At 45.3% G+C, this 12,311-nt stretch overlaps 1 protein-coding gene across 1 annotated transcript in view; it reads left to right on the top strand.

Annotated features, from left to right (window-relative positions):
• The window catches only part of LOC144096617 (complement C3-like), a 178,717-nt gene extending 166,832 nt beyond the window's left edge, over positions 1-11,885 (top strand). The window contains exons 37-38 of the mRNA XM_077629433.1: positions 4,205-4,355; positions 10,747-11,885. Of these exons, the coding sequence (XP_077485559.1) occupies positions 4,205-4,355; positions 10,747-10,960 (365 nt within the window). The 3' untranslated portion in view covers positions 10,961-11,885. The remainder of the gene's footprint in view (positions 1-4,204; positions 4,356-10,746) is intronic.
• Positions 11,886-12,311: the final 426 nt, after the last annotated feature.

Genomic DNA, 12,311 nt, shown 5'->3' with positions numbered 1-12,311 from the left:
CTCTTGCACGTCTCCCATGATGTTAGCGAAGCCTCGTGGTTCTCGAACCAGTATTTCGCTGTGGCATCTCAGGAGAAGTACAGGTTGGTTGTCCACCAATTATGTCGAGCTACCCATTCATAGTGCTGGATCCAGTCTTCAACATCATCAAGTCCATCGCCACGGAACGGGGCGACAGATCTTAGGGTGACAGGCATGTAGACGATCCTCGGCGCAATCGCGGGGTCGGCTTGTTTTGACTGGGACGGCATGGTGGCGTTGGCCCTAGATGTCCTCGGCCCTGGGGCAAGAGTCCGAATTACGGCACTTGGCCTTGCTGACGTCGGCTAGCGCGAGCCTCTGTTTCTCTCGAGGGCTCCAGGAAAACCCGACGGCCATGGCTTTGTACAGGGTTCAAATTGCGAGGCGGGGTGCGTTCCATGAGATGCGTTACCCAGGACTTGCACCATATGTCACGGCTTGCTTCACGTAGAGTCCGGCGGCGTGCACAGGTGGTGATAGCAGGAGCTCAAGAACACAGGAACCGGCAGGTCCGCCAGTAGCAGCGTCGTCGTCGGCACGCAGCAATCGGGCTTCAACTTTCTATTCGCTTAAATATAATATATCAAGCAAACTAAGCATATTCAGGCCACGCAGCAGCATAGAAAGTGAATGTAAACAACGCGAAACAGGACTAACGGTGCTAACGCACGATAATTGATCCAAGGTTAATCCCAAACGAAACCGCCCGTGATTTTTTTTTGCTTGCACGTCTACGCCTTACTCAAACGCTGATAGTCAATTCCTTACGATGCCTGCTAGAAATCTGGCTCATAAAATCAGGTGCTCGATTATGCGGTCACTGCTCTTACCAGGGACAGAAATAAACCAAGAGATGTTTATGTTATTTGGAGAACGCTGCAACCTTTTCTTTTTTAGCACATCGTACAATGCAAGGCGGAGCGAACGATGATTCAGACCAAAGTGGGTGAGGTGCTGCTTTATTTTCATGGTAAGACAACAGTGGTCGCCTTTGCCCACCACAATGCGGCACCACTTTCCTATACCGCAGTTCCGGAGAAAATCGAATACAGAAAGGAGATATGACTGTACTCAACTATTCACATCGTGAATAAAAAATTTTTACACCAATGCCCCGCAGACTTTGATTTGAGAGTGAAATTTCGCAAAAGCATTTTTTGAGCTGCAGCCAACTTTGCGAAACCTCTATGAGCTGAAATCAGACTTAGTTCCGGCAAATGTGGCCTTTGAGCTTGGTAATTTAACAGCATTACTTGGTATAATTTCTACGTATTTCTCTCTACACTGTTATCATCTGACAGACTCGGGGCTGATAATGAAAATGTTGACTGCGGTACCATGGTTCCCGTTGGACTGGCGGCCACCTGCACGGCCCGGCCAGTGCCCTCTTCTTAGTGTAATTCACAGGGTGCTTCACCAAATATTTTACGCAATTTAAAAAAGAAGTTTTTGGATTAGAGGAGCGCTTTTTGGGGCGGTGTAGTACATCACTGCGAGGAGATGTGCTGCACCCGCGTTTCGTGTTCGCCTATCGCACCTCCAGAGTGCAGGAACTACGTCTTTCCCGGGAATTTTCACCCTAAGAACTAGCGCTTTAATATAGTAACCCATAAACAGCGGCACCGACAAAAGCACCTTAGCCACACGTACAGTTCCGGCCACCAGCCTCGCCCTCAAACACTGAATTCCGCCCTCCCTTACCTTCACCTCACCATGTCTCTCCTCTCTCACACTCACCTCATGTTTTCCCTCCCTCGCCCTCACTTCACCATGTCTTTCCTCCCTCACCCTCGTCCTCACGTATTTTCATCGGCCCACCCTTCCTCACTCTCACCTCACCGAGTGAAATCCTCATGAGGTGAGGGTGAGGACGCCCTCATGAGGATTCGCCCTCGTGAGGATGCCCATCCCTGGTTATAGGCAGCCGTCTTGAAAACAGCTGAATGCTGGCAGCGCCGCGCACAAGCTTGCTTCATGGAGGCTCTCGTAGGGATAATACCCGTGTGCCGAGAATAGCGGTTGCGAACTCGGGTAGCCTTTCCGGTGACAATTGGTCCGCCTGGACATGCAAGCTAGCAATAGGGCTAATATTTTGGAAAGCACTGGCCGCCACACGGAGCTGCTGGAAAGTTTTACAGTAGCTGAAACCTATTAGTGTAGGCGTACATCGGATTAACATATCAGTTGCGTACGCGCAGTTGCACAAAAGTTAAAACGCTTGTCTAGAACACGTTCTTACCGTGTTTCGGGTTGATAACGCGATGTCTAGCCGTAACGTTTAGTTACCAATTGTATGGGTGCATGAATATGTAGTTAAACTCGTAGGATATTTCATTGTCATTTTTTGGCTTCCTGGTCGCAGCCTCTATGGGAGATGCGGAACACACAGATCGGTCGTTTTGGACATGTTTTGCCGTCTGCACAATGTGGAACAAGGCAGGGCACACACCTGCCATTGCGCGTGCTTAACTAGTAGACACTGGCTAATCCGCACACGACTACGATGACAAGTTTCCGAAATATCTAAGCTCTACATAATAATAGGCATTTTGAATGCTAATTAATAGGCACTCGATATGATAGGCACAACACGCCAATTCCTGTACCGCAAGCACACCTAGGCAAATTCCCTCTTTGTTAAAACACTTGTTGACTAGAATCGGTTAACGGAAACGCGAGTGTTCTGCGTGAATGAAGATGTATTTTTTGTAGCGATAGCTACACTACGCCACTCCTTCGAGCCACCAGCGTGGCACCCCTAGAGCTCCGTGGCGGCGCAGTGGCCTCGAGGTTGGTCCCGTAGTGCGGAGCAGCGGCTGCTGCCAGCGGCGGGGCTCTCCGGCGAAACCGAGTGGGTGGGGGGTGGGGGCGGAGAGGGAGAGAGAGTGAATCCACGTCCAGGGACGAAGATGAAGGAACGTCCAGCGATACGGAGCGGCGAAAGACTGACTGACTGCAGTTCGACTGAGCGAGTACCACTCGGCCAGATGTAGCTATCGCGTCACTCCAGGTTTAACCAGAGCTAAACCACAGCCATTTTTTTTCTATACTTGTAACCCCCTTCTGCTGTGCATTTGCACGCTTCAGGGTAATGTCTGAATAAAGAGGAAAGAATTAAGAATCTCGATGTATGCAATTTTAGAAAAAATAACAGCGCTAACACATGCAACCACAGAACGAGAGACAAAACACTAGAATTGCACCCGCCGCGGTACCTCAGTGGTTAGGGCGCTCGGCTACTGATCCGCAGTTCCCAGGTACGAACCCGACCGCGGCGGCTGCGTTTTTATGGAGGAAAAACGCTAAGGCGCCAGTGTGCTGTGCGATGTCAGTGCACGTTAAATATCCGCAGGTGGTCGAAATTATTCCGGAGACCTCCACTACGGCACCTATTTCTTTCTTTCTTCTTTCACTCCCTCCTTTATTCCTTTCGTTTCGGCACGCATGGTTCAGGTGTCCAAGGATATATGAGGCAGATACTGAGCCATTTCCTTTCCCCAGAAACTAATTATTATTATAAATACTAGAATTGGGATGTAAGCCCAGAAAGAAGATTTAATCGGTGTATACGGCATTACTGAGGGGAAAGATTTTTGGCAAATAAAGGTTTCTTTTCGATGTTGTAAACGTGCATGTTTGAGCGCTTTACCTTCCATTTGTGTGTTTTGTTCGTTATAATTTTTGCTCTGCCTAGCACCAGCCGTGTAATATTTTTGTAATTTACCTATTTTTATATCAAGCCCCCTCCTCCCCCCCCCCCCTATTGTAATGTTCTGGCAGTGCGGGTTCTTTAGAAAATATATAAAGAAATAAATGCTTTCCAGCATTTCATTAACCGTAACATGTCGGATGCCCTTGACTTTACAGACTACTCAAGAGCAACAAAAACCAGCTGACGCTGTCATTTCCATTCGAATTTATGTTACTGAAACGGTTCGGAAGAGGCGAACAAAATTACGTCTTATTCGAAATTTCAGCGCAAACTATTTAGGTGAAGGGCAGATACATTAATTAACCGCAGCGTGTTTTGACTGAACACAGTGCATCTGTCGAAGCACCGCTTTTCGAGGCAGCAGCATCGCGAGGTATCTTACATGTTCGGGAAAGATGCATAAGGCATGCAAGCAGTTTCTCATCTTTATGCTAACCACCCTTTTGGTTCTGTGTAATTCCTCTAACGCAGGCACTGAGTCAGAGGAGGACCTTCTCAACAAGAGACGAGTGGTCAAGGCTCGCGAGAATTGCGAAACCTTCGAATTGATGGAAGGCAGCCAATACATCATCATGGGCATGGACGCCGAGTACAAGGAGACGGACCGCTTCGGCGATGAACAGTGAGTACTGACTGCTGTCTGGCTTGCTTCATGTCTCCTAGCGGGTTGTAATTCTTTAGAGGCTACTTTTCTCTGCAGTTTATAAGCTAATTGTTACAGTGTTGCTACTGCATTATGCAGGGTACAAGCTTAAAAACAGGAAGATTTAAATGCTACGCTGCTGAGTTGACGCGAAGGCTAACGCTGTTTGGTGCGTCGTCTGATGCTGATGAGGTTATTTAGAATTTTTTTTACTGGACTCTTTTATTAGGACGACGATATACTCCGATACCTAGCATCAGCAAACATTGGCTTTCCATTGTGAGCAGTTTGACAGCTTTGAAAGAATTTTTTATTTTTTCTCAATTGTTTCAATTTATAATAAGTCAATTACGCTCTCTAAATTTTCTTAATTAGCATCATCAAGCACTTGCTTTTCATTCTGAGTATTTTCCAGCTTTGAACCGTCTTTTCTCATTTTTTCCATTTCTTAATTTCCTTCAGAATCACTTTATTAAAACTATTTTTTAAACTCGTCATAGCCTGTCACACACTAGACAATCACTAGAACCACAAATTACCATTATACCTTTTGTCCTACGCAGCCCCCGATTGTTTCCGTCGTGCGGTGCCGACTACGTACTACTACGCCGACGGCTTTTCTACAAAAGGAGCTGTGTACGCTATCGCGCAAAATTATAGCGTTCCTAGACGTTGTGGGCAGCAGTGATTAAAAATATCATTGCAGCTGTACGACTGTATATATGACAATATTTAGTCCTTACCAAGTCTAGCATTCTTGCACAACATTTCGGGATATTGAAATATTGTTAGGTGCTGTTATGGAAATATAAAAAGTAATGGTCAATTCTTTCTATGCTTAGCTAAATCTTTCTTTTGAAGTTTTCTATCGCTTGCATCAAGTTGTTACGACTCCAATAAAAACCAGTGGAGAACGTTTTTGACGACACCCGAACGTCATAGCAACAAATGGAAAGCCTGCGGAGGCGAAATGTGCGGATATATTGATTGTTATAGTGAAATCTTGCAGTCTATGAAACGTTGCGTTCATCAACACTTTTCCGCTCAGAAATGTTTTTTGCAGAATTGCTTGGTATGGAAAACTGCACAACGTTTTCAGAAGCATTTGAATTATGTAGTCCCTCTAGTTTCCTTTGGTGCGTCCCCTCTCTTTTATTATTTCCTTTTTGTTTCAAAAAGAAACAAAGGCCTCTAAATGATGTCTAGCAGGTCACCTAAACACACTTCGATTGATTACAGTGCTTTCATTCACAATCCGGGGAAAACAGCCAGCCCAGATCGTGGAGCTGGGCTGCCTGGGCTGGCTGGCTGGAGCTGGGCTGTATGCATGCGAACTTCCGCGCTTATCTCGGAACCAACACCAACGCGAATCTCTGTTCCGTAGTGGCTCAGCAGCCGCGATGGTTTGCTGCGAGCTCAGGGTGGCGGGTAGAGATCCGGCCCCCACGTTCCTTGAAGCGGGTAAACCACCGATACCAGGCCATACCGAAGCGACGCCGCGGCTTCACAGGCAACGCAAGAAATCCACCTTCTCGTGAAAGGATCAATGAATGCGCTTTAATCATGGCACAAGGGTTGCGTGTCACGTGTACTGACAGACAGCATCTTTAATTTGTTGCGGGTGTTTCTTTTCTTACCGAAAAAGAAAAGCTGAGGGGTATTGGTATTAAGGTATGCCTAGCACCTGAAATAGACTTTCGTTGCAATGCATTAAAAGCGACTTCCTAATGGCTGACTGATTGAGAGAATATACGATAACAGCACTGAACAGAATATCAACTTAATTAGCTCGTCAATGTCTTTTAGTGGACAAGGCGCGATCAAAAACGGATCATTCCACGCCAACTAACCCAGATTCTGGGTTCAACCATCATTGATTTCTCTTAAAAAAAATCATGGGTTGTTTAATCACTATATGGCATATATTTTCCAAGCTTTTTTTTTTGCCTAAACATTTTTTGGGGCTGTGGTCTCAATCTAAAGTTTTCACATGGTAACAATACCAAACATAACAAAACAATGTGCCAAGGATGAAATATTTGATGCATGACTTTATAAGTTTGTGTTGATGTGAACAAAAGACATTACCCTTTCACACAAAATATTTTTAGATTAATTTGTTCTGTGTTTGTTTATTATAAAACTCGAAAAAAACTCAAATCAATGCGACTCTAAAATTTTTTAACAAATTGTATTTTCCCACAAGAGTCGTCCCAACTGTTTTTTCAAGTTTTCCGGAACGCAAAAGAGGTGATAAAAATGTTCTAGCGATCAGAAAACAAAAAAGCATTGTTAGCAAAACAAATCAAATTTTGACAAAAGTTACTTTTCGCGGAATGTTCAGCCGTCAATTCCGTTGAGTTGGCCCTAGAAAAAACATGAAATATTGTAAGTTGCACAGTGCCAGTCAATGCATTTATTCTAGAAAGATTAACTCAGAGAATTTCGTTTTAAGCACGCAAATAATATTGCAACTTGAGCACCGATACTTTGCTGTGGTGTTGCTCCGTGCCCGCTCTTCACTGCAGTGCACGATGGAGCCGGCTGCAAAGAATTATAAGCACCACTGTAAGCTGCTGCAGTTCAAGCTCTTATTTCCGGGGTTGAAACGGCGCTGATTACGACGTAAGTCCAGCATACACGGTTGAGGGTCATGAGTACCTAATGTGATGAAGTGTTCTTTACTAACTGCCCAGTGAGTTCAACTTCTCTTCCTTGAATATTTTTTGCGGAAGCCAGAGAGCGGCAGCTTCTTAGAAAGTGTTGTCAGTCCTTCTAAATAGCTCATAAGGGCAGTAGTCGACATTTGTATGGCCTCTGAAGACTGCTCTTGCTGCCAAGCGCCTCCTAACCCAGCAGACGCAAACTGAAAATGACGAACTCGTTCGCCGCGACATCTTAATGCCACGGATACTGCCAAACTCACAAAAACTCCAGCTACGTTTGGCTCACAGAATATGGCACTGTTATCAGACCGCAGAGAGCGCTTCTTGGCAGGAGGGAAGCTCAGGGCTGGTCACGTGGTGCAACACTCTCCTCATGCTCGGACGAAAAGCCGCGGTCTGGCCTGATGCTCCTGATACGCTGCCGCTTAATTTTTACTATTATTTTTTATCTTATTTCTGTAATGCCGAAGCTGAAAGCGTCCAAGACTAGTGAGGCATCTTATTCGGGCAGTGCAGTGCTGCTTATGCCTGCATTTGCAGGTGGCTTCACTGCACTGCGTGATTTGCAGTCAACAGCACGCACAGAAAAACGCCAAGTTGGGCGTCGGTGCTCAATTAAGATGCGAAATTATTTTTTCGCTTTAAGCAAAGGTCTCTCCAATTAAACTTAACCTATTACCTTTCATACTTTTACTAAGACCACCTCATTTTGGTTTGCAAATGATAGGCGAAAATTCCGCAAAAGCATCTTTTTTGCGAACTATATATATATATATATATATATATATATATATATATATATATATATATATATATATATATATATATATATATATATATATATATATATATATATATATATATATATATACATACATACACTTATGAAAGGAGCCAACTGTCACAGAAACGAAGGTGCATAGGGGAATGTCATTTTTATTGTGTTGCGCTTCTTAGTGGGATAATACTACTTAGATTAATCTATCGCTTAAAGAAAATTCATTACAAAGCAGCAGAAAAAACAACCATGCCGCCGGTGGGATCCGAAGCCACGACGTCCGAATATCGCGTCCTGTGCTCTACGAACTGAGCTACGGCGACGGCTGTCCAATCTGATGCTCTCGTGGATATTTATGTTTATTGGGTGTACGCGAACCTTGAGAGTGTTCACCAGCGCCTCTGAATATCGCGTCCGGTGCTCTACCAACTGAGCTACGGGGAGGGCTGTCCAATATATATATATATATATATATATATATATATATATATATATATATAATTTTAGCGACGTGACTTACGTATTGTGCTCGCTGAAAGATTTTTATCGGTTCCGTTGCCTTTCAGAAAACCTGAAAAAATAGTTTGAACACCTACTATGAGAACACAAAATTTCATAAGAAATTTTAAAATCGCTTAGATTTGAAACTTTTTTCATATTATTGTGTGCGAGAGCGTAATATCTTTTATTGACGAGGAAATAAAATTAAGACAGGCGCAAAATATTTCATTTTTTACAATGTGTTTTGTTACGCTTGCTTTTACTACCGTTTGGAAAGTTAAGCTGGTGGCCAGGGCACGACAAAATTTATTTCAGCAGAAATTAGCACGGATAATATTTCCCAAATAATGCAATAAACCATGATTTTTTTAAGGCTATCGAAGATGGTCGAGAGCGAAGTCTGGTTCACTTGACGTGGAATGACCCAAATCCCAGCCTCTATGCGCGTAACGTCTGAGTACATTTGCTTACGTATCTTCATGAACAACTTTAATTTTCTCTGGGAGCAACGGAGTTTGCCGTGACTGCAAAAGTAAATGATATGAAAGAAAGTCTGAAGGAACTCCCGGCAAAGCCTAGAGGATGATTTGCCACGAAATGTGCCAGAATAACCTGGTGTGACGAAACGTAGAGTTGCGTATAACTTTTTGAATGATAAATTTTCGCACTTTACATCATTTTTGTTTCGCAGCAGCAGTAAGCGCAATGTAAAAAGGTTGACAGGTAGATTTATACTTGAAAAGTTGTCTCGGGAATTTCTGCGCAGAACGATTCCTGGCGTAAGGATATATACCGGCTGTTTCAGGGAATTCTTTAAGCAAGTTTCAAAAACACGATTTTTCAAGTAAAAACATGGCGTTCGCGGCCTGGTAGTGCTAGTGTTGGCGGACACTACGAAACCGGAGTAAGCTGGCGAACTAATTTCCAATATATAACTTTTTTAACTAATGGAGTTAGGCGCCAGGTTGCAATCAGCGTTTTGTAGCCGGTCGTCAGTAACCACCTTACCAGTTTTTAGAATTTCGAAAACGCAATTACCTTCTGCTCTGCGGCTCAAAAAATTTAGCTATTTCGACTAGTTACGTGGACTGGAGGGGTTGCTTTCAATGCATACTCTTCGAATGCGCATGTATATTGGAACGATGTAGCCAAAATTTGTTGGGGTTCACTGCGGAGGGTAATCGCGTTCCTGAAATTCTAAAAACTGATATGGCGTTACTGGCGACTGGCCACATCTCTAATTGCAACCAAGTGCCTAATTGTAATAGTGAAAACTCAATTACAATTAGTAAATAACCAGCTTACTAGTTAAGGTGACTCATCAGTTTTCTGGTGTCCGCCAACACTGGCAATACGATGCCTCGAAAGCCACATTTTTCCTCAAAAATCCTATTTTTGAAAGTCACTTAAAATCTTCCCTGAAACGCCAGGTATATTTGCACACAGCGATGTTTCACAGCTTCTATGTGTTTTTTGCGAGCGCAAAGCAGTTGCCATTTCGCTGCGCCCGCGCTAGCATAAGACGAAAACAAGAGACTTGAATGCGGTCTGTCGATAGGGATGGGACGGCTAAAAAAAAAATAATGATTTTGGACAAAACCTGTTTTATTTCTCTTTTTCCGAGGGGCCGGGGGATATGAAAAAAGCCATACATGGTCTTGAGGGCTAGTCAGAGACGTAATAAATAATTATTCTTGTGGACATTGAAACGTTGATGGCCTGTTCTTTAAAAAAAATTCTATCGCCTCCATCGAAATTCTAGAGGCCCGTGTACTGTGCGATGTCAGTGCTCGTTAAGAACCCCACGTGGTCGAAACTGTCCCGAGCCCTTCACTACGGCGTCCCTCATAGCCTGAGTCGCTTTGAGGTAGGGCTTTGACTCAAACAATATACACCTATGAAATTCGTTTGTTGTTAAGTAACCGACAATAGCTGGCAGCCTTCGAGCTACAGTAAACTGGACTCGCAAAGCGGGCTGCTTTCGACGGCATTTTAATCGAAGATGATGTGGCAAACACCAAGAGAAAATTTTAAAAATCTAAGGCGCTCTCGCGCGGTCTCGGCACACGTTGCATTGAAAGAGGGTGTTGAGCTATAATCGCACTTCATCACCACGCTTGTGCACTGGCATCGCACAGTACATCGGCCTCTAGAATTTCGCCTCCATCGAAATGCAACAGCCACGGCCGGCATCGAACCCGCGTCTTTTCGACCAGCTGCCGAGTGCCGTAACCACTGAGACACCGCGACGGCTCATCCAGGATTGTTTCAAAAGCCTTCACATGAAGGTCAAAGCCTAGGCTATTTTTGGTAGTGACAGCTGCGTCAACTCCGTGGCTTTGTGTCTGCTGAGTTACTGGGGAAGACACGCCAGCCTCGCCCGAGTCGCCGGTTTTCTTTTCCGAATTTCATGTGCCTGTTACAGATACGTGTACGTGATTGGCAGCGGCTCCGTTGTCATCCCAGTGGAAAGAGTCAAAGCCAGTCGAAAAAAGGGAACACGCGGACGCTGGCTCGGGAGGGGACCGGACGGAAAGAGGCGGCGTCTACATCCAGAATACCAGCCGTGCGACTTGGGAAGTCTCGTCGCCTGGTTCATCAACGAGTTCTCCGACGATTCGAAGCGTTGCTTCACATGAGCACAGTGTCTATGGGCTCTTCTTCTGCTAAATTTTCTTGAAGTTAATAAACAAAAAAACATGTGCAGGAAGCCCATTACAAATTTTGGTTACTTGGATATATGAACTCTAGATTCCTGGATTCATCCGGTTATTTCTAGCTGTAAGAAGAGCAGTTTATTTCATAGGTACTTGGTCAGTTAGGGAAAAAAATTACAGCATTGGACAGTAAACTTCACCTTGAGTCTCTCGCAGAAACCGGCGTGTGGAGCCATGCAACTTAGTATTTACACGCGACTGCCTCCGGCGCCTTGACACTGGTAACGCAAGATGTAGGGTTCGGCGCGCTGTCGCATCTTTCTGTACATATGTTGCGAATATCCCGCGAGAGGGCAGTGACCTAGGCTGCGCGTCCGGTTTTGTTTTATTTTGTTTTGCTTTGGTGCACGCCGTTAGAAGGGGACTCATGCCTTTTTGGTTAGTCTCCCCATTCGTCGTTGCGGTTTCCTTCGCCGCTCCGGACGGCGGGGCTATCTGCCGGTCTCGACCTTGGACCCCTGTCCCCTTTGCGAAGGATTGCGAGACCACCTAGGGAGGGGAGGAAGTCGGGAGTAAGGGAAAACGCTGACATCAGTTCTGAGCTTTCCTATGCGTCAAAACTGATGAGCCGCAGTTAGCAGTTTATTTTTACGCGTGGAAAGGGGCGCGGGCATCATCGGGGTGCACCCGCGAAAGGAGCCGCGCCCGTGTGCTTTGGTCTCTAGCTACTCCTAGCTGGCAGGCGCTCGGTCTGGCCGAGTGCGGAAGGAGTGACAGTTGAGAGCTGGTGCAAGGTGCGCCAGTTTGACTGTTGGGACGCGGTGTCCCTCGCCTCCGTGCAGGCGGTCGGCTAGGCCGGCCGCGGATAGTTGTGGTCGTATACTGACTTTTGTTTGTACCCATCTGTAAATAGCCTGTATAAAAGTTCGTTTCTCACTAAATCGCTTCGCCTGCAAGTCATATCATCGAGATGCCTTCAAGCGGTGCATCCAGTTTCTGGAAATCACCGGACCAACACCACCGGCAAACATTTACTCATGACATGCATCACCATAGGACAAGCGGCACAAAACACTTGAAAGAGCAGTGCCTGTGTTCTGTCTTTGTGTTCGAAGCCTTTCATCTTGCCTGCACGACGATTCAAACGTGCACGTGCTTCGGAACTTGCCTGCTCCGTTACAAAAGCGGCGGTAGAAAACCACGAAACAACTCCTGAAAAGGGTGGGGAGGGAGTCCATCCAACATCGTTGTGAAAGGCAAGTGTTACCGTTTGAGCATTTTATTCATAATCTTGGCAGCATAGGAGTGGCTACTACAAAACAAAAACTATAGC

The sequence above is a fragment of the Amblyomma americanum genome, chromosome 7, assembly GCF_052857255.1.
Source record: "Amblyomma americanum isolate KBUSLIRL-KWMA chromosome 7, ASM5285725v1, whole genome shotgun sequence".
In the NCBI taxonomy this organism is placed as follows: domain Eukaryota; kingdom Metazoa; phylum Arthropoda; class Arachnida; order Ixodida; family Ixodidae; genus Amblyomma; species Amblyomma americanum.
The sequence above is the reverse complement of the archived record's forward strand: the minus strand, read 5'-3'. Positions and strand labels throughout refer to the sequence as shown.